This window comes from Mustela putorius, unplaced genomic scaffold (assembly GCF_011764305.1).
Source record: "Mustela putorius furo isolate JIRA1106 unplaced genomic scaffold, ASM1176430v1.1 tig00000874_pilon_pilon_pilon, whole genome shotgun sequence".
Taxonomy (NCBI): Eukaryota; Metazoa; Chordata; class Mammalia; order Carnivora; family Mustelidae; genus Mustela; species Mustela putorius.
Genome location: NW_025421505.1, coordinates 8720872 through 8747739, shown reverse-complemented (window position 1 = coordinate 8747739; position 26868 = coordinate 8720872). Strand labels below are relative to the sequence as shown.

At 47.9% G+C, this 26868-nt stretch overlaps 1 protein-coding gene across 1 annotated transcript; it reads left to right on the top strand.

The window, feature by feature from the left end:
• Nucleotides 1-283: 283 nt before the first annotated feature.
• On the top strand, nt 284-26868 carry VPS16 (VPS16 core subunit of CORVET and HOPS complexes). The gene is made up of 24 exons (XM_004772907.3): nt 284-404; nt 20106-20194; nt 20406-20503; nt 20586-20714; nt 20792-20936; nt 21050-21165; nt 21260-21382; nt 21513-21568; nt 21912-22001; nt 22109-22203; nt 22308-22384; nt 23055-23186; nt 23308-23435; nt 23547-23582; nt 23776-23884; nt 24054-24188; nt 24284-24392; nt 24484-24581; nt 24680-24787; nt 25117-25194; nt 25300-25469; nt 25550-25646; nt 26349-26452; nt 26568-26868. The coding sequence occupies exons 1-24, from the start codon at nt 352-354 to the stop codon at nt 26710-26712; spliced, it is 2520 nt and encodes an 839-aa protein (XP_004772964.1). The 5' UTR covers nt 284-351; the 3' UTR covers nt 26713-26868.

The following is a 26868-nucleotide window of genomic DNA, read 5'->3' as shown; positions in this document are numbered from 1 at the left end:
GCGGCCCCGACGGCGCCTCGGGCCTTGGCGCCCCGGGCGGCGACGCTCACAGCAGCCACTTCCGGTCACCCATGTCCCGCCCTGCGCGACCCCCGGCGCCCGAGGGGACAGGAAGGCGGCGAGGTGGACCGCGACGGAGGGTGGGAGCCAGGGCCGAGCCCACCCGGGCGGCCACGAGGCCCGGGTGTGGGCGGGGGCGCGGCGGCGGCCGAATGTAGCTGCCCACACTGGTGATGGGCGTGGCGGCAGCCTCGCCACGTGACCCGGACGGGCGGAAGCGGAAGTGCCGGTCGGGAGCCCGTGCTAGGCGGGTGTCCCCTCGGCGCTTCCCAGCCACCACCTGCACCAGCCATGGACTGCTACACGGCAAACTGGAACCCGCTTGGGGACTCTGCCTTTTACCGGTGAGCCGCCCCGCCCTCCTGCCCACCGCCCGGCATACCCCGCTCGCCCGCTGGCTTGAGTCTTCGGGCGGAGCCGGCAGCGCGCGCCCTCGTCACTGTGGTCGCTGGGGTCCGCCCCTCGCGGGCTCCCCCGCAGCGTCTACCGCTGAACGCACAGCCGCCTAATGGCCTGGGGGCCGGGCCTTCCCCAGCTCCAGGAAGGAAACTGAGGCAGTCACATCACGGTCACACGAGTAGGGGCAGAGAGAGCCCAAAGCTGAAGCTGAGATCTGTCAGCCTCCGGAAGGATGCTCAGATCACGTTTGAGGGAGACGGCCTGTGGGTGACAGCGAGTGTCCAGTCTCCTGTGGGGAAGTGCTGCCAAAGTTAGACTACAGTGGCGCTCCGCGGGAGGCGGGATCGCACGGCGGGCGGGGTAACAGCAAACTGGGAGAGAGGGGCGAATCCAGGGGTAGGGCCTGTGAGGACGCTTAGCTTGGGGTAACCCTCTCACGGGAGTCGTGGAGTCCTAAACTATATATATATATATATATATATATATGTATATATATATCCTAAACTATATATACACACACACACACATTTATTTATTTGACAGAGAGAGAGAGGAAGAGAGGGAACACAAGCAGGGGGAGTGGAAGAGGGAGAAGCAGGCCTCTCGCTAAGCAGGAAACCCGATGCGGGGCTCTATCCTAGGACCCTGGAACCATAACCTGAGCCAAAGGCAGAAGCTCAACGGCTGAGCCACCCAGGGGCCCCGAGCCCCAAACTATTGATGTGAAGTGTAAACCGATCACATTATTACCCTGATAGGTAATAATAGGACTTTTCAGCGGCGCCACTTTTTTGTGGGGTAAAATACAAACTCCTTTTGGAACATCTGTAAGTCAGTCTCTGTTTATCTCCAGCGCCGTCTGCCCCTCTCCTACCCAAGTCTTGTATTCCAGTTGCACAGAATTACAGAACCCCAATACACCACGATGTTTCATGGCTTTCCATGTTTGCATCCAGCCTGCAGTTACTTCTCTGGGTACTGCCATTGGTCTTTTTATCTCACTGGAAAATTTTTGCTCATCTTTCAGGGCTTAGCTCAAGGGTTCTTTCTGAAACCTTCCCTGATCCAGTCCCAGTAGAGTCAGCTGACTTTCCTTTAGGTCTCTCTGGCCGGTGTTGCTGTCTGTTATGGAAGGCGCAGTAGGGCAATATTTGCATGTGGTTTCTTTTGCTAAACTAAGTTCCTTGAGGGCCAACATTCTGTTTATCTCTGTCCAGTGCTCATAGAACAGTGCCTGTTATATAGTACTTGCCCAATAAAGTTTTAAAAATACTTTAGTGATTTCAACTAAAGGTCATGAAGATACTGTGTTGGGATCATATTTCAACACAAAGTACTCTTGTGTTAGTGAAACTGTATGGCGATTTTTAGAGATCCTTTGCATTTGTTGTTTATTTGTAATTCTTCTGTCTTATAAATGTGCCTATGAAATATGCAATATGAAAATGCAGAAATTTAATTTAAAAAGCAGTAAAGTCAGTAGGAAATAATGATTTCAACTGTTTTTGCAGAGAAGGTATATCAGACAAAAGTAGCCACGTAACTTAGTGTTTCGCACATCATACACTTTAAAAAATATTAACTCGTATTATTTTGGAAAATACATGTGACCACACAGGTTTGTTAAATCAGAGAATGCTGAAGACAATGACCTCATTACCACAGAGCTCCTCTTTATCACATGCAGTCTTAGCTTTATTGGTATACCAGGAAAGATTTAAATGAGTGTAAGTGTGGAATGCCTGCTGTAGACATGACCTGTCTGGGTAGCCTCCCCTTACCTGTGCTGTGCTGCCAGAAAGAGTAGAAGTCTAAGCCTTGCTCTGGAGGATATATGACTTTTGCTGACAGAGGGACTGTGTACTAGACACTATGTTAAGTATTTTATATGTATTAACTTGTTTGTTTCAAGACCCTATGAGGTATGTGTCATTAGCTCCATCTTCCTGAGGCACAGAGAGGTTAGGTGGCCAGGTCACCAGGTAAGTGGTGGAGCCAGGCTTTGAATCCGTTGTTCTTCTAGAACCTGTGTTAAAGCATAGAGGTTTTGGTTTTGGTTGTTGTTGTTGTTGTAAATCGGGAAACATACAGCATATTCTAACTTCACCAGAGTGGAAATATTTTAAATGCAACTATTTAGTTTTATTCATATTTGTTCATAGCTTTATGGCAGGGCATGTTCCAATAAGTGAATGAATGACTGATGTAAGTATTGCATTTTGAGTCCTGTCTGCAGGTCAAGATTCTTTTGTGATGTAAGTAATGTTCTGGAAAGCTCACTGAATTTGGGAAGGGAATGAGAGGGAATGGTTACTAGTTTTTATAGGAATCCAGAATTTAAGCCATTTTTATTTTAAAACCCAACCTTGGATTAATCCTGTTAGTTAATTTTGCCCAACCCTGAATGTATATCAACCAATAAAAAGACATGGACTCTGTCTGCTCTCATAGAGCTTACAGCCAGCAGGAGACACAGTTGATAACCATTAATGACTTAGTATTTATTTAATCATAATCAGTGTAAAGGAGAGATATAAGGTCCTAAGAGAGTATATATAGTACACTGGGAGGTTAGAGGTAAGAAGACTTAATGAAAGAAACAATAATACCCTATCCAGGGAATGAGTAAATGGAGGTGCAGGGAGTGTGATGAAAGAAGCATATACAAAGGTCCTGAGGCAGGAAAGACAAGGACACTCTCAATCTTCTAAACAGAGCCAGTGTGTTTGGATTGCCGGGAGTGTATGTGTGTAAATAAGACCGTTTTGGAAGGAGCAAGCAAATATGGACACAAGGGTGGAATATGCCTGAGAGAAGTTGATGGTGGAGAGCACTGGGGCAGAGATGTTGGAAATAGAAAGGGATGCATCAGAGAAGTATTTAGGGGACAAAATTAAAGGAAATTGTGATGGGTTGCACTGGGTAGAAAGGAGTAGAGCAAGAAATTGAGGATGACTGGGCTTTTGGCTTAAGACAAAAAAGGAAGAGTGAGTTTTGTGGGGAAAGGTTTACCTTGGTTTTGGACACATTGCTTCAGGTACTTTAGTAGAAACATCCCTCACTGTAAGAGAAAGGAGACAAGATACATTATGTACTCCTGAAACTCTTCTTAGAAGAGAGGTTGATTATTTTAGTAGGGATTTTTTTTGGGGGGGGGAGTAACATATAAACACAAACTTTTTTTTTTTTTTAAGATTTTATTTATTTATTTGACAGAGAGAGATCACAAGCAGGCAGAGAGGCAGGCAGAGAGAGAGGAGGAAGCAGGCTCCCCGCTGAGCAGAGAGCCCGATGCGGGCCTCGATCCCAGGACCCTGGGATCATGACCCGAGCCGAAGGCAGCGGCCTAACCCACTGAGCCACCCAGGCGCCCTAAACACAAACTTTTTAAAAGATTTTATTTTTAGGGCACCTGGGTGGCTTAGTGGCTTAAATCCTCTGCCTTCAGCTCAGGTCATAATCCCAGGGTCCTGGGATCAAGTCCCGCATCGGGCTCTGCTTTCTTTCCTCTCTCTCTGCCTGCCTCTCTGCCTACTTGTGATCTCTGTCCATCAAATAAATAAATAAAATCTTTAAAAAAAATTTTTTAAAACCTTAAATTATCTCTATACCCAACGTGGGGCTCAAACTTAAACTCCCAAAAGCAAGAATCACGTGTTCTACTGACTGAGCCAGCCAGGTGTCCCTAAACGTGAACATTTAAAAAAACTGTGGTTAGGCGTCCCTGGGTGCCTCAGTCGGTTGGTCATCCGACTCTTGGTTTCAGCTTGGGTCATGATCTCAGATCGAGCCCCACGTCAGGCTCCCTGCTCACTGGGGAGTCTGCGTTCAATTCTCTCTCTCTGTCTCCCTCCCTCCCTCTATTCCTCCCCCTCAAAATAAAACATAAAAATAAGCTTTTAAAAAATTGTCGTTAAATATAATAACATAAAATTCACTACCTTAACCATTCTAAAGGATAGTCCAGGAGTGTTAAGTATATTCATGTTGTGCAATGAAATCTCCAGAACTTTCTCATCTTGCAAAATTGAAACTCTATATCCATGAGATAATAACTCCCCATGTTCCCCCTCCCCCAGCCCTGGTAGCGGCCATTCTGTTTTCCTTTTCTATGAATTTGACTACTGTAGATAGTTCATATAAGTGAAAGTGTGGAAGTGGAAGTGGAAAGTATTTGCCTCTTTGTGACTGGTTTATTTCACTTAGCATACTTTCCTGTCCTCAAGGCTTATTCATATGATAGCCTGTGTCAATTTCATTCCTTCTTATGGCTGAATAATATTCTCTTGTACATGTATAACATTTTATTTATGCAGTCATTCATCAATGGATACTTGGGTTACTTCTATCTCATGGCTAGTATGAATGCTGCTATGAACATGGGTGTACAAATGTCCCTTTGAGACTATTTTCAGTTCTTTTGGATATATAACCTGAATAGACTTGCTGGATCACAGGTTATTCTGTGTTTATTTATTTGAAGAACTATCAGACTCTTTTTTCCATGGCAAGCACACCATTTCAAATTCCAGCAACAGGGCGCCTGGGTGACTCAGTGGGTTGGGCCTCTGCCTTCGGCTCAGGTCATGATCCCAGGGTCCTGGGATTGAACCCCGCATCAGGCTCTCTGCTCAGCAGGGAGCCTGCTTCCCCCCTCTTTCTCTGCCTGCCTCTCTGCCTACTTGTAATCTCTGTCAAATAAATAAATAAAATCTTTATAAATAAATAAAGAAATACTATGGGGGTGCCTGGTTCCCTTAACTGGTGGAGCGTGCAACTATTGATCTCAGGATTGTGAGTTTGAGCCCCATGCCGGGTGTGGACATTACTTAAAAATAAAATCTTAAGGGATGCCTGGGTGGCTCAGTTGGTTAAGCAGCTGCCTTCTGCTCAGGTCATGATCCCAGCGTCCTGGGATCGAGTCCCACATCGGGCTCCTTGCTCGGCCGGGAGCCTGCTGCCACTCTGTCTGCCTGTGCTCGCTTGCGCATGCTCTCTCTCTCTCTCTCTCTCTCTGGCAAATAAATAAAATCTTTGGAAAAAATAAAAAATTAAAAAAATAAAATCTTAAAAAAAATACTACACTGAAAAGAAATTTTAAAAAATAAATAAAAAATTTTTAAAAAGTACTATTAAAGAGCTCCTGTACATTGTTGCTGGAATTTTTCTCTGCCTACTTGTGATCTCTCTCTCTCCTTGTCAAATAAATAAATAAAATCTTAAAAAAAGATCCTTAAAAAAAAATTCCAGTGACAATGTGCAGGAGCTCTTTAGTAGTATTTTTTTAAATTTTTATTTATTTTTTTAGATTTCTTTTCAGTGTTTTTTTTTTTTTAAAGATTTTATTTATTTGAGGGACGCCTAGGTGGCCAGCAGAGAGCCCAATGCGGGGCTTGATCCCAGGACGCTGGGATCATGACCTGAGCCAAAAGCAGAGGCTTTAACCCACTGAGCCACCCAGGCGCCCCAGTGTAGTATTTTTTTTTTTTTTTAAGATTTTATTTTTAAGTAATGTCCACACCCAGCATGGGGCTCAAACTCACAACTCTGAGATCAGTAGTTGCACGCTCCACCAGTTAAGTGAGCCAGGCGCCCCCATAGTATTTCTTTATTTATTTATAAAGATTTTATTTATTTATTTGACAGAGATCACAAGTAGGCAGAGAGGCAGGCAGAGAGAGAGAGGGGGGAAGCAGGCTCCCTGCTGAGCAGAGAGCTTGATGTAGGGCTCCATCTGAAGACCCTGGGATCATGACCTGAGCCGAAGGTAGAGGCTTAACCCACTGAGCCACCCAAGTGCCCCATAGAGTATTTATTTTTGAGGCAAATTGGAGTCAAAGGATTTCAGGGGTGCTGATGAACTCTCTTGGGCTTTAGGATTTGGAATAGATTATTCCCCAAGGCTAGACCTGATGTGCCTCTTCCACCCCAGTGGTCCAGTAGTCCAGCTTAGACCCTGGAGGCAAAGGCTGGAGATCACCTATTTTCACACAAGGGCTCTGCTTGCGCTGCAGCAGAACGTACTTTTCCAGAAGTTCAGCTCCACAGCCACAGGGATTTCTTCAGTGTCTGAAGGGAGGGATGGAGAGGGGAGGGGCTAGAACCGAGACTACGAGGACTGCTAGGTTTAGTGATTTCCTGGTATTGGAATCCAGGGTCCGTTTACTGCTGCTGAGATTTCCACTTCCAGGAACTGGGAGTAGAGGAGGAAACTGTGACTGGTCTTCCTCATTGAACGTATGGCTGTCCTTACAAGAGTCCCTACCCCTAGGCTCTTCTGAGAGGCCACCCTCCCTGTTGCCCTCCACTCTGCCTCTGCAGACCCAGTGCCACCCTTTAGGCACAGCCTGAGTCACCCAACTGTCCCTGAGAAGCTTTCTTTACCTCCAAGACCTGGAGAGGTAGTCCGTGTTTTGTTGCTCTTCACTACTTCTGGCCCCCTTGGGAGGGGCTCTGCCTCCTTCCCAGCCAGGTCTGTGTTGCTGCCATCCTCCTGAACCACATCCCTGGCCAACTGTTGGGACAGCCTCCTGTGCACCCCTGCTCTTTCCAGAGTGATTTAAGGGCCCACCTGGCTTCAGGGTTCCTTGAGCTCTACTCGAGTGATTTTATCTACATCAGCCACCCTCCACCCGGCGCCTGTGCTCTGCCAGAATTGCTTTGCCTCGGAAGCATTCAATTCAGGCAGCCCCCATCCGACCGTAGGCTCCTGTCCTCACTGGTACTCTGATACCTCCTGATCCACCTGTCCTTGGACCTCACCGGGATCCCCATCCCTGGAACCCTTTGTTCTCTTCGTATGTACGAGCAGAGCCCCCTTCTATAAATGTGTCCCTCCCTGTCCAGCTTGGAGTACAGCTGCAGTCAGTCATTTCAGTTTCTTGTCTTTTCCTTGACAACCTTGTTCCTTTGTCCTTCGGTTACTCCTGCCTGAGACAGAGCCACCTCCCAGTGTGCCAGCCACTCACCATCTCCACCTGTGCTTAGGCTGCTGCTCACTGCTGCCGGGCAGCCCACACACAGGTAGTTGGGACGACAGCAACTCGATGCCCCCCAGCCTCAGCTGGGCCCTCTTAGTCTTTTTTGGGGGGGGTTCAGCCTACACTTACCGCAAGGGCTCTGCTTTTCCTTTTAAAAGATTACACAAAGAAACAACGAAGTTAACTTGGAAATACTGAAAATCATAGTCTCCTTGGCCCCTTCTCTCAACAGCTGACTTTGCCTCGTGCTTCTGAGAGAACTGGAAGTCTGCATAGAAGGGCCTAGGCTTCCCGCTACCAAACCTGACCCAGTGAGGAGCTGTGCCTCTGTCCCCCTGTCCTCCCAGAAACCATGTGCCATCTACCCACACGCTTCCTCAGTCACAGTGTTTCTCCAGCTGTTGTCCAGGACCCCTTGCTCAGAATCACCTGAGATGCTGGCTATGCAAAGCTTCCATGGTCAGACATACTCCCTTATCTCTGGGATGGGTCCTAGAAATTTGATCTGTATCTCCCTGTCCTAACAAAAAATAAACTCCCCCATTCCACAGGTCCCTCCTTGTCACTGCATCCTTTTCTGCCCATTCCAGCCAACGGTCGATAGACCACCATCTGCATTTCCTTCTGTTTTCTCTCTTCCTACTAATCATTCACTCTGGTCCGAGCACCTTGTTCTTAGTGACATTCTGTCACTTGAGTGGACAGATCTCAGGCCTCATCTGAACTTCATTCCCTGGAACACTGGAGAATCGTAAGTGCTCACTTCTTTCTTGGGAATTGAATTTAACCTTTTACTAGGGACATCTTCAGGCATACAAAAAGTACAGCATCACCACCTGGGCTTAAAAATTGTTGTTGTGTTGCAGTGTTTGCTTCAGTACTTTGGAGGTTAAAATATTTTATTAAGAAAAAGTTCAAATGGGGGCACCTGAGTGGCTCACTGGGTTAGAGCCTCTGCCTTCGGCTCAGGTCATGATCCGGGGGTCTTGGGATTGAGCCCCAGGGTCTTGGGATCAAGCCCTGCATCGGGCTTTCTGCTCAGTGGGGCGCCTGATTCCTCCTCCCCTCTGCCAGCCTCTCTGCCTACATGTGATCTCTGTCTGTCAAATAAATAAAATCTCTAAAAGAAATGTTAAACAGAGTAATTTAGCGGACACCCATGTACTTCTTCCTGAACTGCACTAAAGATCAATACTGTCATTTTCTTTTCATCTTTCCCTTCCCCCTCTCAGACACTTTTGGGACTATCTAAAGCCAACTCCAAATACATCTTTTTATTTATTTATTTTTTTCAGATACATCTTTTTAATCAAATACTTTTTCTCTTGTATTTCTTTTTTTCTTTCTTTCTTTTTTTCTTTTTTTAAAGATTTAATTGGGAGAGAGAGAGAGAGAGCTGCAGGGCATGGGGGGTAGCAAGGGGGCAGAGGGGACGGGAGAGAGAGAAGCAGACTCTGCACTGAGTGTGATGTGGGGCTGATCCCAAGACCCTCAGATCATGACCTGAGTTGAAACCAAGAGTCTGATGCTCAACTGAGCCACCAAGGCACCCCTTATGATTTATATTAAAGTAAATTTGCAGGGGCACCTGGCTGGCTTAGTCGGTAGAGCATGCAACTCTTGATTTTAGGATTATAAGTTAGAGCCCCATGTTGGGTGTGGAGATTACTTAAAAATAAAGTCTTTTAAAAAATTAAATTACAGACATAACATCAATATGTATTACTTTAAAAAACGATTTTTTCCTCTAAAAACACAGTCTTTCCTATAAAACTTCAGGACTCTTTTACACCTAACAAAATTAACATTTAAAGTCATCTGACAACCGGTTCTTATTCAGACTTCTCCAGTTGTCTTCAAAGTGTCTTTTTATAACTGGTTTGTTCAAATCAAGACCCAAACCAGAATTACTTGTTTGCTTACCTCTCTTAACTAAGCCTCTTGTAAACTTGAACATTATTGTCTCCACCCCCACCCCTACCTTTTTTTTTTTTTTAATTAACATGTAATGTATTATTAGCCCCAGGGGTACAGGTCTTTGAATTGTCAGGCTTACACACTTCACAGTACTCACCATAGCACATACCCTCCCCAATGTCCATAACCCAACGGCCCTCTCTGTACCTCCCTACCCCCCAGCAACCCTCAGTTTATTTTGTGAGATGAAGAGTGTCTTACAGTTTGTTTCCCTCCCGATCCCATCTTGTTTCATTTTTTCCTTCCCTACCCCCGAAACCCCGTACTTTGCCTCTCAAATTCCTCATATCAGGGAGATCATACGATAATTGTCTTTCTCTGATTGACTTATTTCACTCAGCGTAATGCCCTCTAGTTCCATTCACGTCATTACAAATAGCAAGATTTCATTTCTTTCTTTTTTTTTTTTTTTTTTTAAAGATTTTATTTATTTATTTGAGAGAGAGACAGTGAGAGAAAGCATGAGCTAGGAGAAGGTCAGAGAGCGAAGCAGACTCCTCATGGAGCTGGGAGCTCGATGTGGGACTCGATCCCGGGACTCCGGGACCATGACCTGAGCCAAAGGCAGTCGTCCAACCAACTGAGCCACCCAGGCGTCCCAAGATTTCATTTCTTTTGATGGCGGCATAGTATTCCATTGTGTATATATTTCACATCTTCCTTATCCATTCATCTGTTGATGGACATCTAGGTTCTTTCCATCGTTTGGCTGTTGTGGACATTGCTGTTATAAACATTTGGGTGCATGTGCCCCTTCGGATCACTACATTTGTATCTTTAGGGTAATTACCCCGTAGTGTGATTGCTGGGTCGTAGGGTAGCTCTATTTTCAACCTTTTGAGGAAACTCCATGCTGTTTTCCAGAGTGGCTGCACCAGCTTGCATTCCCACCAACAGTGTAGGAGGTTCCCCTTTCTCTGCATCCTCACCAGCATCTGTCATTTCCTGACTTGTTTATTTTAGCTGTTCTGACTGGTGTGAGGTGGTATCTCATTGTGGTTTTGATTTGTATTTCCCTGATGCCAAGTGATGTGGAGCACTTTTTCATGTGTCTGTTGTCCATCTGGACGTCTTCTTTGCAGAAATATCTGTTCATATCCTCTGCCCATTTCTTGACTGGATTATTTGTTCTTTGGGTGTTGAGTTTGATAAGTTCTTTATAGATTTTGGATACTAGCCCTTTATCTGATAATGTTGTTTGCAAATATCTTCTCCCATTCTGTCAGTTGTCTTTTGGTTTTGTCGACTGTTTCCTTTGCTGTGCAAAAGCTTTTGATCTTGATGAAGTCCCATTAGTTCATTTTTCGCCTTGCTTCCCTTGCCTTTGGCGATGTTTCTAGGAAGAAGTTGCTGTGGCTGAGGTCGAAGAGGTTACTCCCTGTGTTCTCCTCAAGGATTTTGGTGGATTCCTTTCTCACATTGAGGTCTTTCATCCATTTGGAGTGTGGTGTAAGGAAATGGTCCAGTTTTATTTTTCTGCATGTGGCAGTCCCATTTTCCCAACACCATTTGTTGAAGAGACTGTCTTTTTCCATTGGATATTCTTTCCTGCTTTGTCAAAGATTAGTTGACCATAGAGTTGAGGGTCTATTTCTGGGCTCTCTATTCAGTTTCATTGATCTATATGTCTTTTTTTGTGCCAGTACCATGCTGTCTTGATGATGACAGCTTTGTAATAGAGCTTGAAGTCTGGAATTGTGATGCCACCAACTTTGGGTTTCTTTTTCAACATTCCGCTGGCTATTCGAGGTCTTTCCTGGTTTCATATAAAGTTTAGGATTATTTGTTCCATTTCTTCAAAAAAAATTGATGGTATTTTGATAGGGATTACATTAAACATGTAGATAGCTTTAGGTAGCATAGACATTTTCACAGTATTTGTTCTTCCAATCCATGAGCATGGAACATTTTTCCATTTCTTTGTGTCTTCCTCAATTTCTTTCATGAGTACTTTATAGTTTTCTTAGTACAGATTCTTTGCCTCGTTGGTTAGCTTTATTCCTAGGTATCTTATGGTTTTGGGTGAAATTGTAAATGGGATTGACTCCTTAATTTCTCTTTCTTCTGTCTCATTGTTGGTGTATAGAAACACAACAGATTTCTGTGCACTGATTTTGTATCCTGACACTTTACTAAATTCCTGTACAAGTTCTAGCAGATTTGGGGTGGAGTCTTTTGGGTTTTCCACATAAAGTATCATATCATCTGCAAAGAGGGATAGTTTGACTTCTTCTTTGCTGATTTGGATGCCTTTAGTTTCTTTTTGTTGTCTGATTGCTGAGGCTAGGACTTCTAGTACTATGTTGAATAGCAGTGGTGATAATGGACATCCCTGCCATGTTCCTGACCTTAGCGGAAAAGCTCTCAATTTTTCTCATTGAGAATGATATTCGCTGTGGGAGAATGATATTTGCTGTGGGTTTTTCATAGATGGCTTTGATGATATTGAGGTACACACCCTCTATCCCTACACTTTGAGGAGTTTTGATCAGGAAAGTATGCTGTACTTTGTCAAATGCTTTTTCAGCATCTATTGAGAGTATCATATAGTTCTTGTTCTTTCTTTTAGTAATGTATCATGTTGATTGATTTGCGGTTGTTGAACCAACCTTGTAGCCTTGGAATAAATCCCACTTGGACGTGGTGAATAGTTCTTTTAATGTACTGTTGGATTCTATTGGCTAGTATTTTGGTGAGAATTTTCACATCTGTGTTCATCAAGGATATTTGTCTGTAATTCTGTTTTTTGATGGAGTCTTTGTCTGGTTTTGGGATCAAGGTAATGCTGGCCTCATAGAATGAGTTTGGAAGTTTTCCTTCCATTTCTATTTTTGGGAACAGTTTCAGGAGAATAGGTATTAATTCTTCTTTAAATGTTTGGTGGAGGGGCCCCTGGGTGGCTCAGTGGGTTAAAGCCTCTGCCTTCGGCTCAGGTCATGATCCCAGGGTCGTGGGATTGAGCCCCGCCTCGGGCTCTCTGCTCGGCAGTGAGCCTGCTTCCTCCTCTCTCTCTGCCTGACTCTCTGCCTACTTATGAGCTCTCTCTCTGTCAAATGAATAAATAAAATCTTAAAAAAAAAAAAAAAAAAGGGTTGGTGGAATTCCCCTGGGAAGCCGTCTGGCCCTGGGCTCTTGTTTGTTGGGAGATTTCTGATGACCACTGCAATCTCCTTACTGGTTATGGGTCTGTTCAGGTTATCTATTTCTTTCTGGTTCAGTTGTGGTAGTTTATATGTCTCTAGGAATGCATCCATTTCTTCCAGATTGTCAAATTTGCTGGCGTATAGTTGCTCATAATATGTTCTTATAATTGTTTGTATTTCTTTGGTGTTGGTTGTGATCTCTCCTCTTTCATTCTTGATTTTATTTATTTGGGTCCTTTTTCTTTTCTTTTTGATAAGTCTGGCCAGGGGTTTATCAATCTTACTAATTCTTTCAGAGACCCAGCTACCTTTTGTTTTCATGACATTGACTTGTTTAAGAGACCAGATTACTTTCTGGATTTGTCCCATTGCTTCCCTGTGGTGCCTTTGATCTTTATTCTCTATCATAGCCTGTATTTCCTGAAACTGTATTAGATCTAGAGGCCTGAACAGATTCAGGGTGAACATTTTTGGCAGAAACGTGTCATAGGTGATGCTGTGATACTTATGCAGCATCACATCTGCAAGCTTCTTACATCAGATTGTCCACTAGGAGCAAAGTAGAGATTGACCAGTGGGTTTGGACGCTGATGACCACATCCGCCCTTGCAAAGTCATATGTAATCAACTTGTAGGCTGGTACCCCCAGGAATGGTGCCATATTGGGACCAGATCTTAGTCTCTGTTGTTGGCACATTAGCCACTCAGCAGTACTGTTAGTTAGGTCAGCCTTGGGGAGGGAGGCTCCCAAGACATCTATCCCAAAGGAGGTTATCACAAGGTTTTCAAGAGCCGAAGGCTAGTTTCCTTGGACACGCGAAGGGAAGCTACTTGCATTGTTTCTAAGTTTCAGGATACAGTTCTTGTTCTGATCAATGCTGTTAAATTTCACTTGAAAAATGGCGTGTTGGTGAATTCAACTGTTACAATTTAACAACCCACACAATTAAATTTTGATTTTTAGCAGTAGCAGCTGTGTGGCTGTATACTGTAGGGCAATTATGGAAGCTTCCTACTTCTCAGAGCCATGATTTGAGCTAAAAGTTAATGGACCCAAGTTTGTCATTTTCTCTTTATAAATGTTCAAGTGAACTCAGAATGATCTAGCCCACGGTCAGGCACAGAAGTCACTCCGAAGGCACATGTCTGACTTGGCATTTCACCACAGCAAACTGCCCGCTTGATTAATTGTGATGCCGCCACATGAAATAGGTGACTAGCATTCGTTTCCCATGACCAGGAGCTCAGTATTGCACTCAGGCCCAAGCACACAACCAAACCAATCCCCAGATCACATCTTTAGGGTGCTGTCTTCTGGACCACTCCCTGCCCCAAGTTTGTATCAGTTTGGGTCCAGTCTGGGGACCTAAACGGAGAATGATAAACATAAAGAATTATTAGGCTGAGGGAGAGCACCCAAGGAGTGACACACTTGGAAAGGAAGCCTCTCCCCATGCAGGGGTTCAGATACTAATGGCGAAAATAAAACTGCAGATCACTGGAAAGCAGAGAAGTTCGCTGGTTTACATGGGCCAGAGCTGGTCCCCAGGTCCTGGGCAAGCAAGAAACAATGCTCTGGGGTTCAGAGGTAAGGGGACACAGGGAAGCGGCAACAGGTGGCCAAGCATGTGGGCATGGGATGGAATGGTGCTGCTTCTGCAGCCTGGAGCCCATGGTGTCTAGCCACAAGCAGTGGTTGGGTGCACAGGTGTGCAGAGGGATGTCAGTCAGTGCAAACACAGGGGCACAGGCCGGGTAGTCAGATCTTGGCAGCTGAGGAAGCAGAGCCTGGTGTGGGCAGGAGGCCAGGAGTGTGGTGTCTGCCCAGGGAGGCTTGGAAATGTGATTACCATTCCAGGAGAACCTTTGAGATTGCTCCTGCATAACGGAGGCAGAGCGCCGCCAGATGTCCTCACACCCTGGCTGCTTGCCGGCTGTCCCCAGCTGGAAGCAGTCGGAGAGCTCTTTCCTCCGGTAATGTCCCTCTGAGCGCCCTCTGCTGGGAAAGATGAAACTCACACTCATGGTGAAGGGGAAAGGCCTAAAGGAATGCTGTCTATCACAGAGCAGTAGTGGAGGGTGAATTTGGAGTTGAGTGGCTCCATGAGAACTGACATAGTAGGTCTGTGTGAACAACTGTTTTCCCGTCAGATTTTCATGCAACTATTTTAGTAACAAAATGTCAAAAACTGTATATGGTTTATCAAAAAGTCAAGTGATGTAAAAGTCTAAAACTTAGCAGTCCTCCAACATCCTCCATTCACCACCCTCGGCACAGGTAACCACTGTCTCTGGCTCAGTGCAGCTTCGTGTCTCTGAGGGTTTTTCTGTGCATTTACACACATATGTGTAGTGATGTGTACATATATGTATATATGTGTATATATGTATATATATACAAAATATGTGCTTAATTTTCTTATAAAATAAATGGGGTCGGGGCGCCTGGGTGGCTCAGTCGTTAAGCATCTGCCTTCTGCTCAGGTTATGATGCCAGAGTTCTGGGATCAAGCCCTGCATTGAGCTCCCTGCTCAGCAGGAAGCCTCCTTCTCCCTCTCCTGCTTCCCCTGTTTGTGTTCCCTCTCTTGCTGTCTCTCTCTGTCTCTCTGTCAAATAAATAAATAAATAAATAAATATAATATATCATATAACATATATAGTATATATAATAATTAATTAAATCTTTTTAAAAAATAAAAGTAAAATAAAATAAATGGGTTCATATGTTTCCTGTTGAGCTGCAGGGGTTTTTCATTTGTTTTTAATAAAGATTTTATTTATTATTTATTTGACAGAGATCACAAGTAGGAAGAGAGGCAGGCAGAGAGAGAGGAAGGGAAACAGGCTCACTGCTGAGCAGAGAGCCCGATGTGGGCCTCGATCCCAGAACCCTGGGATCATGACATAAGCCAAAGACAGAGGCTTTAACCCACTGAGCCACCCAGGTGCCCCTGTTTGTTTGTATTTACCTAACAGGACATCTAGAGATCACTTCATGTCAGTACGCAGACTCACCTTATTAATGGCCACATAATATTCCCCAGAACAGACATCCCATATTGAAGTAGGTTTTTCCAGGATTTGCAAGAGAACTATTTTAAGTAGTGCCACAGTGAATTCACTGTGGGCACTTAACCAGCTGAGCCACCCAGCCACCCCTGTTTAGTTCTTAAATATTTTCACATAAAATAGTATGATTATAGCCATTGACCATTCTTCTTTTGGTTTTAGTTTCATTTTTAAAAATTACTTAGAGTTGGGGCATCTGGGTGTCTCAGTCCATTGAGCATCTGCCTTCAGCTCGGTTCATGATGGGATCAAGCCTGGAGTTGGGCTCCCTGCTCAGCAGGGAGTCTGCTGCTTCTCCCTCTGCCCACCTCCCCGCTTATGCTGTCTCTCTCTCTCTCAAACAAAATCTTTTAAAAAATGTTTAAAAATTACTTAGAGCCTTTTGTATTTTTAAGAAAAGTACCTGTTTTTCACGTGTCACATTTTTTTATTTTGTCTGTCTTCCTAGTTTTCCATGGATTTTTTAAATGTATTAAAGTTTTTTAATGTTCATCATTTTTTTTTTTAATTTGACAGAGAGATCACAAGTAGGCAGAGAGGCAGGCAGAGACAGAGAGGGGGGAAGCAGGCTCCCCACTGAGCAGAGAGCCCACTGACCTGAGCCAAAGGCAGAGGCTTTAACCCACTGAGCCACCCAGGCACCCCTTAATGTTCACCATTTTAATAAATAACCATTAATGTGATTTAAAACCTCAAACGAGGTTTTTCCTGTCCCTGTCCTTACTCAACTGATTCCACCTCCTCACCTCCCAGTAATCAGTTACTAGCATCTTAGAAATCTTTCCAGAGTTTCTTGTTTTTCAAATAAAAGCAAATACAAAACATACATATTGTTTTTACCCTTTTCATATAGAAGTATACAGAAGTCTTTTTTTGAAAAGATTTTATTTATTTGACAGAGAGATAGAGATTACAAGTAGGCAGAGAGGCAGAGGGGGAAGCAGGCTCCCCGCTGAGCAAGGAGCCCAGTGCAGGGCTGGATCCCAGGGCCCTTGAGACCATGATCTGAGCCAAAGGCAGAGGCTTAACCCACTGAGCCACCCAGGCACCCCCAGAAGTCTTTTTTATCTATACTCGTTCTTTTTCTGTGACTTCTGGGTTATATACCATACTTAGAAATTGTTTCTGTTTTGAGAGTGTGAAGAGATCCAAGTTTTGTTCAGATACGGCTTTATTTATTTATTTTTAACATTTAAGTCCTGAATTCCATCTGGAAAATATTGTATTGTAGAGATTAAGTAATGAAATAGTGTTTATTGCAATTCTTCCCATATGGCCCATTGTCTCATTTCAAGTATCAATTTGCAATAATTTGAAATGCCATCTTTATTACGTGCTCAATTCCCAGTTCTTTTTCTGGACTCTTTTCTTCCATCAATCTATTTGCTTTTCCCTATCCCAAAACAACAGTTTTAATTAATTTCAGTTTTATGTAGTATATTTTATATCTGACGTATATCTGTTCTCTTATTTTAAAAATATTTTAAAATACTTTTCAGCATTTTCTATTTAAAAATGATATTTGGGGCACCTGGGTGGCTCAGTGGGTTAAGCCGCTGCCTTCGGCTCAGGTCATGATCTCAGGGTCCTGGGATCGAGTCCCGCATCGGGCTCTCTGCTCAGCAGGGAGCCTGCTTCCCTCTCTCTCTCTGCCTGCCTCTCTGACTACTTGTGATTTCTCTCTGTCAAATAAATAAATAAAAAATCTTTAAAAAAAAATAAAAATTATATTTGTTTTTTCTGCAAGTGAGTTTTAGAATCTGTTTGTGCTGGGGCGCCTGGGTGGCTCAGTCAGTTAAGCATCTGACTCTTGATCTCAGCTCAGGTCTCCATCTCAGGGTCACGAATTCAAGCCCTGCACTGGGCCCATGCTGGGGGTGGAGCCTACTTAAAAAGAAAAAAAAAGAATCAGTGTGTGCTTCCACCGCCCCCCCCAACTGGGAGTGGTTTTTACTGGAATTTTTATGCATTCATAGATCTGTTTGGAATGCGTCTTGCTCTGAAAAACTTTTCCGTAGTTTACACTATAAAAAACTATTAGCCTGTATTTTCTAAAGGATTTTATGTTTAGTTTTTTTTTTTAAGATTTTATTTATTTATTTGAGATTTTATTAAGATTTTATTTATTTATTGAGATTTTATTAAGATTTTATTTACCTCTTTCTCTGTGTTTTTATATCTTTGAGTAAACTTTGATTTGATTTTTTTTTTTTTAAAGATTTTATTTATTTGTCAGAGAGAGAGAGAGGGAGAGAGAGCGAGCACAGGCAGACAGAATAGCAGGCAGAGGCAGAGGGAGAAGCAGGCTCCCTGCTGAGCAAGGAGCCCGATGCGGGACTCGATCCCAGGACGCCGGGATCATGACCTGAGCCAAAGGCAGCTGCTTAACCAGCTGAGCCACCCAGGCGTCCCTGATTTGATTTTTTTTAACTTTATTTTTCTTTAAGGTTTTTTAAAAAAGATTTTATTTATTTATTTTTGAGAGAGAGTGACAGAGACAGAGACAGAGACCGAGCAGGAGGAGGGGTAGAGGGAGAAGCAGACTCCCAGCTGAGCAGGAAGCCTGACTCAGGACTTGGTCCCAGGACCCTCGGATCATGACCTGAGCCACCCAGATGTCCCTCCTTCAAGTTTTTATTTAAATTCCAGTTTATTAACATACAGTGTAAGGTCAATTTCAGGTGTAGAATTTAGTGATTCATTACTTACAGAAAACACCTGGTGCCCATCTCAGCAGTGCCCTCCTTAATCCCCATCACCTATTTAACCAACCCTCTATCCCAGCCCCACCCTTGCCTGCTTCCCTTCCATCACCCTCAGTTTTTTTTTTTTTTTAAGATTTTATTTATTTATTTGACAGAGATCACAAGTAGGCAGAGAGGCAGGCAGAGAGAGAGAGAGAGGGAAGCAGGCTCCCTGCTGAGCAGAGAGCCCGAAGCGGGACTCGATCCCAGGACCCTGAGATCATGACCTGAGCTGAAGGCAGAGGCTTTAACCCACTGAGCCACCCAGGTGCTTCCTCAGTTTGTTTTTAATAGTTAAGGGTTTGTTTCCTTGTTCGCCTCTCTTCCCCCCACCGTGATTGTATTTGGTAAAAACTTTCGTTAGGTTTATTCTTGCATATCATCATTTTAATACTATCATGATTAGGGTCTTTTAAAGTCATATTTTAGTTGATTTTTGTTATGATATAGAAAATATGTAGGCTTCTGTTGATTGCCCTTTTGTTTTGTTCATTAATCCATAGCCTGCTTTGGATTTTCTAAGTAGACAATCACATTATTTGCAACTAGCAGCAAACTCACTCCTTCTCTAAAATATAAACTCCTTTATATTTGCTTTTTCTTAAATTATTTTGCTAGAACCCCAAAATGAATGTCAAATAGAAGATAATGGTAGGCATCTTTCTGATTCTTATCAGGAAGGCTCCCGAAATGATACTGGAGGAAACACTCCCCTTAAAAACTGCTTTCTCTTGGCTTCCTGGGAGAGGGCCTACTCCTTTTCTGCTTGTCCCCACCTCCAGCCCTCAAATGACGGCAGGCTTCAGGACTCCTACTCCGTCTTCATGTCGCACACACTCAGCGACCCACGCCCATTTCAGACTCCAGTCATCTCGTGCCAGCTTGTGATTTCTGTGACCTCCCATAAGCTGAGCATTCAGAGATTGACATCTCCAGCCCAGGACTCTGTCCCCTGAGCTCTGGGCTCACCAAAGAGCTCCTCTGTGATTTCTGTTTTCTTTCTTTCTTTTTTTTTTTTTTTAAGATTTTATTTATTCATTTGACAGAAAGAGAGAGTACAAGTAGGCAGAGAGGCAGGATGGGGGGTTGGGGAACAGGCTCCCTGCTGAGCAGAGAGCCTGATGCAGGGCTCAATCCCTGGACTCTGGGATCATGACCTGAAGGCAGAAGCTTAACCCACTGAACCACCCAGGTGCCTCTGGGATTTGTTTCAAGCACTGCTAACTAACTGAATGCCTCTAAAATGGAGTTCATTATCAGTAGGCATTGAGGGCGACCCCTGGATATAAATCCTATAACCTGCTTTGGTGTTAAGAACCAGAAATAGAAGAAAGGCTGCTTGCTCTGAGAGACCTGCCCCCACCTTAGACGGTCTTATTTCCTGCTAATGCCGGCCCAAGCCAGCCACCCCACCCTGGTCCTATCTGAATTTATGCCTTGGATATTGGTCACATAGCCTGTCTGTCGTGCCATGAGTTCCTGCCACCCTTGGACTCTTGCCCCATGAACCACATCCTTCCTAGCCAAATGCCTCTGTTCTGTCACCTGCTGTCCCTAAGCATGGATGTGGTCAGTTACCCGAGCTGTTTCTAGTCGTCACCCTCTCCCAGCTGTGGGGGGCCTCAACTCCCCTGTGAAGGACAAATGGAGGCTTTAGGGGTTCCTCTGGGCTCACTCCATCTGGGCATAAGGTCATGAGAAGGCTAATTTCTGCTTGCCTCTGTGTGGGCAGGAAGTATGAGCTGTACAGCATGGACTGGGACCTGAAGGAGGAACTCAGGGACTGCCTGGTAGCCGCTGCGCCCTATGGGGGCCCCATTGGTATGTCACCCCTATGCTGCTGCATGTTCTGGGACAATGGGTTGAACTCTAGGTGCATGATTCCCCGGGGGCCTTGCTGGCAGGTGCTCCTTGCTAATGTAGCTACCCCTCGCCTTCCCCTTTCTCACCCCCTGCTGAGATACTTTAAATTTTGATTCTCATATGGGGTGGGCCTGGGGGGCTGGAAAGAAAATCTCTTCTTGAACTACAGCACTATTGAGGAACCCGTGGCGGAAGGAGAAGGCAGCCAGTGTCCGGCCAGTGCTTGAGATCTACTCCGCCTCCGGCCTGCCTCTGGCCAGTCTGCTGGTGAGCACTCGTGATCCCTGCTTGGGGCTAGGCCGGGTCTGTGTCCCAAGGACAGCCTCAGGAACCTCCCCGTCCTCTGCAGTGGAAGAGCGGGCCCGTGGTGTCACTAGGCTGGTCAGCCGAGGAGGAGCTGCTCTGCGTGCAGGAAGATGGTGTGGTGCTGGTTTACGGGCTTCATGGCGACTTCCGGAGGCACTTCAGCATGGGCAATGTAGGGACCGCTGGGGGCTGGGGAGAGGGCTGGAGTCTGGGCCTCTGGCTTTCTCAACCCACGGCCCCTCTCCCTAGGAGGTGCTCCAGAACCGCGTTCTAGATGCCCGGATCTTCCATACTGAGTTTGGTTCAGGGGTGGCCATCCTCACGGGGGCCCACCGCTTTACCCTCAGCGCCAATGTGGGTGATCTCAAGCTCCGCCGGATGCCGGAGGTGCCAGGTGAGCCCCAACATCCCTGAGACAGGCGTTTGGTGCCCTCCAGACCTGGGGGCCAGGAGAGCTGAAGCCGTGGGCTCTGGCCATCCTGAGCTTGCCCCCTGCCCCGGCCACAGGTCTGCAGAGCGCACCCTCATGCTGGACCACACTGTGCCAGGACCGAGTTGCACACATTCTTCTGGCTGTGGGGCCTGATCTTTACCTTCTCGACCATGCAACCTGCTCTGCAGTGGTGAGGGCCCGAGTGAGAGGGAAATGGAAGGGGTGCGGGAGGCAGTGCGGGGGGAGGCAGTGAGAAAATGTCTGCTGTCCCTCGCCTGTCCCAGACGCCCCCTGGCCTGGCGCCCGGAGTGAGCAGCTTTCTGCAGATGGCAGTCTCCTTCACCTACCGACACCTGGCCCTCTTCACAGACACAGGCTATATCTGGATGGGGACGGCATCACTCAAGGTATGCTCTTGGGACAACGTGGGGGCACCCTGTCTTGTCCAGGAAAGAGCTGTTAAGGGTAGGGGAAGGGCCTTTTAACCAGACTGGTGACTACTGGGACAGGGCCGTGATATTCCTTGCACCCTTCCAGGAGAAGCTGTGTGAGTTCAACTGCAACATCCGGGCCCCCCCGAAGCAGATGGTCTGGTGAGGATGGGGGTATAATGCTGTGGGTGGGCACAGCCTTGTTTCCTGGGACACCTTGATTCAGCCTGTCTACTGGCCACACCAGGAGGAGTTATCCGCTTTGCCAGTGCATGTTTGAGGGAAACCTCTGCGCCCCTGTGGGCCCCAGATGCTCCGGGGAGCTGACAGCATAAGGGGAGAGGGAAGCAGATGTCAGTCAGAGGCATGGGATACGGGGTGGCATGCGTGTGCAGGGCTGTCCCAAGGCAGAGCAGTATAAGCAGCGATGTGGGAAGGTGAGAGACGTGGCTGTGGGCCCCGTGTCCTGTGTGTATCCCAGATGTGCATGTGATGCTGCCCACAGGTGCAGCCGTCCTCGCAGCAAAGAGAGGGCTGTCGTGGTGGCCTGGGAGAGACGGCTGATGGTGGTGGGTGACGCACCTGAGAGCATCCAGTATCCTTGGAGGGCTGCCTCTGTGGGTGGGAAGGGAAAGAAGGTGAGAGAGGCTCACCTGCCCTGCCCCATTTCCGGGTACTTTTGGGAACCTTGACTGAGCCCAGGTTTGTGCTGGATGAAGACTCCTACCTGGTGCCTGAACTGGATGGGGTCCGTATCTTCTCTCGTAGCACCCATGAGTTCCTGCATGAGGTTCCAGGTGAGGCCCTCCCAGGGGACCACGGGCCCCAGGGCAGGATCAGGGCACTGAGCCAGTGCTGAGGATTCCCTGCTCTCCCAACACTCATCAACTCCCTCCCCTAGTGGCCAGCGAGGAGATCTTCAAAATTGCCTCCATGGCTCCTGGAGCACTGTTGTTGGAGGCCCAGAAAGAGTATGAGGTAAAGCCTTAGGCTTCTCCCTGGGCCCCAGCCCATGCTCTTCTCCTTCCCCTTCCTAATTGGCTCAGCCCTGTGTCCCTCCCTGCCTGGGCACAATGAACTCAGCCAGGTGCCACTTATCAAGAGAGGAGTCCAGGGGCACCTGGATGGCTCAGTGGGTTAAAGCCTCTGCCTTTGGTTCGGGTCATGATCCTGGGATCGAGCCCCGCATCGGGCTCTCTGCTCAGCAGGGGGCCTGCTCCCCCGCCCTCTGTCTGCCTCCTCTGCCTACTTGTGATCTCTGTCTGTCAAATAAATAAAATCTTTAAAAAAAAAAAAAAAAAAAGAGAGGAGTCCAGGCAGGACACTGGGGAGAGCCAGCTCAGGTAAACTGAAGTAATATGGTATCTTCCATGCAGTGATGGGAAGGTGCAGGGAACCCCTGTTGTCCCCAGCCCAGGCACCGATCAGGGCTGTCATAAAGGCCCTCTGCCGGCAATTGCGGGTGGATATGGTGGAGGGTGTATGGGTAACTTGGGTGGACTGTGGGCTGAGGGAGTTTGGGCTTTGGCCTCTGCAGCCCCTCCATGCCAGCCCATTTGAACTTCAGCCCAGAGGGGTGGGGGGGCCGGAAATGGGGGTATTCTCGCTCATGGCACCCCATCCCTGGTGCCCTTCCTCCACGCCCCAGAAAGAGAGCCAGAAGGCAGATGAGTACCTCCGGGAGATCCAGGAGCTGGGGCAGCTGACCCAGGCCGTGCAGCAGTGCATCGAGGCTGCGGGACACGAGCACCGGCCAGACATGCAGAAGAGTTTGCTCAGGGTCGGCCTGGCCAGCGGGGATGGGGCTGGAGGGGTGCTGGGCGTGTTGGAGGGGGTATGCCCTAGCGGGAAGGGTAGGGCAGCAGGTATGATCACCCCTCTCGCCCTCTGGCTCTTCTCAGGCGGCCTCCTTTGGAAAGTGTTTCCTCGACAGATTTCCACCGGACAGCTTCGTGCGCATGTGTCAGGACCTGCGTGTGCTCAATGCCATCCGGGACTATCACATCGGGATCCCCCTCACTTACAGCCAGTATCCTTAAGCGAGCTGCTGGGATGTTTACAGCCCGTGGTGGGGAGGGGAGGTGAAGGGGCTAAACATACTGCCTCCCAGTCCTTGGATCCTTAACCACGTAAAATCTAGATATAAACAGCTCACCATCCAGGTGCTGCTGGATAGGTATAGCAAGTCCCAGGGCTCTGGGAGGAGGGCTTTATGTGGGCGGGCATTATAGCCCCTGGTGTGTTCTTGTGGACACTGTTCCTCACCCATTTCTTTGGGAGCTGGAAGGCCTGAATTACAGGCTGGGGCCACTCTGCCCTCTCTTTCTATCCCACCTCACTCCTGTCCTTTTTATCCCCTTGCCTGTCAGGCTGGTGTTACGGAGGCTTTACCCTCTGGCGATCCAGATCTGTGAGTACCTGCGCCTTCCTGAAGTGCAGGGTGTCAGCAGGATTCTGGCTCACTGGGCCTGCTACAAGGTAAGGACACAGGGTGGACTTCAAAGTCAATTAGAAGATGCCAGGCCCCGGAGACATGTGGGAAACACGGAATGTAGAGGTGAAGGGGGAGGTCCTGATCCAGGGCCAGTTGGGGCGGTGGGTGAAGGGTGAGCTCCAGGTGTGGGTGACAACCCTCTTCTGTCTGCAGGTGCAACAGAAGGATGTGTCCGATGAGGATGTTGCTCGGGCCATTAATCAGAAGCTTGGGGACACACCAGGCGTCTCTTACTCTGACATCGCTGCACGGGCCTATGGCTGTGGCCGCACAGAGCTGGCCATCAAGGTGTGGGCTCCCAACCCTCCCCAGATACTCTGACATTGGTATTAGAGGCCCCCAGGCCAACTCCTTCTCTCTGTGCCTTTCTCCTCACCCCACAGCTGCTGGAGTATGAGCCACGCTCAGGGGAGCAGGTACCCCTTCTCCTAAAGATGAAGAGAAGCAAACTGGCCCTGAGCAAGGCTATCGAGAGTGGGGACACTGATCTGGGTGAGCAGAGTTTGAGGGAGGGCAAGGCTGGGGCCCCTGGGCTAAGCAGAGGGCTGGGCTGGAGTCCCCACACCACCTTACCGTTCCTTAGTGTTCACGGTGTTGCTGCACCTGAAGAATGAGCTAAACCGAGGAGATTTTTTCATGACTCTTCGGAACCAGCCCATGGCCCTGAGTTTGTACCGACAGGTGTGTGCCCTGGGCAAGGGTGGGGCTGGAGCCTCCCGAGCCACTGATTTGGCCTCCCAAGCTGGCCTTGCTGACTGCCTGCCTGTCCGTGGCCGCAGTTCTGTAAGCACCAGGAGCTGGAGACACTGAAGGACCTTTACAATCAGGATGACAACCATCAGGAGCTGGGCAGTTTCCACATCCGAGCCAGCTATGCTGCTGAGGAGGTCCGAGGTCCACAGAGTGGGGAGGGCCTATGGGCTGGGCTGCTGGTCAGGGACCTTCTCCAGGCATCTGGGTCCCCTGTCTGTCCAGTACACACCCCCTCTGGTCCTCACTGTTGCGGGAGAGTCTGAGATGATAAGAGGCCAGGATGGTGGTCGGTCCCAGAGGAGCTAGCCTCCCCACAGGGACACTGAGGGGGGCGGTGCACCCAGCGCGAAAGGCTGGTCCTGGCAACCCTGAGCATGGGGACTGGGGAGAGCAGTGTAGCCTGAATGGGGAAGGCTGATTTCCTTGGTACCAGGAGCTCAGGCTTCCCTGCTTGCCCCTGCAGCGTATTGAGGGACGAGTGGCAGCTCTGCAGTCGGCGGCTGATGCCTTCTACAAGGCCAAGAATGAGTTCGCAGCCAAGGTTTGCCCTACTGTTTTCTGAGAACCTTGTCTGTTTCTGGTCTTGGTCTGGTCGCCTTTCCCTGTTGGCCCCATTCAGACCCATCTGGCCTCCTCTCCACCCCAGGCCACGGAGGATCAAATGCGGCTCCTGCGGCTGCAGCGGCGCCTGGAAGACGAGCTGGGGGGCCACTTCGTGGACCTGTCTCTGCATGACACAGTCACCACCCTCGTCCTCGGCGGCCACAGCAAACGTGCGGAGCAGCTGGCACGTGACTTCCGCATTCCAGACAAGAGGTAGGAGAGGCCAGGGCTGCAGGTAGGTCCTGGGATCGCCTGCCTGTCCCACAACACCTGCGAGCCCGGCTTCCCTGCAGGCTCTGGTGGCTGAAGCTGACTGCGCTGGCAGATCTGGAAGACTGGGAGGAGCTAGAGAAGTTTTCTAAGAGCAAGAAATCGCCCATTGGCTACCTGGTGAGGCAGGGGCTCTGCGGCCACCCCACACCCAGTGGGAGTAATCCTGGGGAGGGGACCAGGCTCAGAGCTGGGCAGATGGCTTGGTCTTGCATCTTTTCAGCCCTCCCATATAGTTAGCAGGTGTTTCCCATGACTGCACACCCGTGGGCCAGGTCTGTGGGCGAGTGGGTCTGAGTTAACCCACGGGTGTTGGCCAGGGAGGGAATGAGCTGCTTGCCCCCCAGGAGGCCGGCAGCAAGCACCCTGTGCCTAAGGGAAAGTATTGTGTGAGTAGGGGGTGGAGGGGCAGTAGGAGGGCATGTCCGGGAGGCAGTGGAAGAGACTGACGGGTTGTTTTCTGTGGCAGGTGGTTCAGGGGTATGGCAGGTAGGTGGGATAAGGGCAGCGGTGAGAGAAAGCACAGGCCCTGAGAAGGCAAGGGACTCCTGTTGCGAGAGGGTAGCCATGGATGGTGGAGTGGCTGTGTGGACATAAACATAGAGTCTCAAGGCTCTAACAGATCTGTGTGTAGGCGGTTCCTGCCCAGAGACTGTGGCGATCACAACTTTGCATGTGTGTCAGGGCGGGGGTGGGTCAGGATTGTGTACACTGAAGGGTGTATGAAGTACACGGGGACCATGCGTCCACTGGACTTTGGCTCGTAAGAGAGAGGACAGGAAGGCTCTGCCTTACCTTCTCCTCTCCCCATCTTCTCCTAAGCCCTTTGTCGAGATCTGCATGAAACAACACAACAAATATGAGGCCAAGAAGTATGCCTCCCGTGTGGGTCCCGAGCAGAAGGTCAAGGCCTTGCTTCTTGTTGGGTGCGTTGGCTGAGAGCCCCATGGGTGCTAGGGGGCTGAGCCCAGGGGCTGATGAGGGGTACGGCTTGTGCCTTTGGGCAGCCTGACAACATCTCCCCTCCTGCTCAAACCACAGGGATGTGGCTCAGGCTGCAGATGTGGCCATTGAACACCGGAACGAAGCAGAGCTGACACTTGTATTGTCCCACTGCACTGGAGCCACGGACGCGGCCACGGCTGACAAGATTCAGCGGGCTAGGGCACAAGCCCAGAAGAAGTAAGGGGCTCATCTTGCATGTCTCCTGAGCTCTAGGCTTGGCAGAAGGTCACTGCGTATCCAGCTTCTTCAGAGCCGAGCTAAGCTGAGGAGCTGAGGTGGGGTGGGAGCCGGGGGTCTGATGGTCTGATTGTGAATAAAGTTGGGACATTTTAGAGTA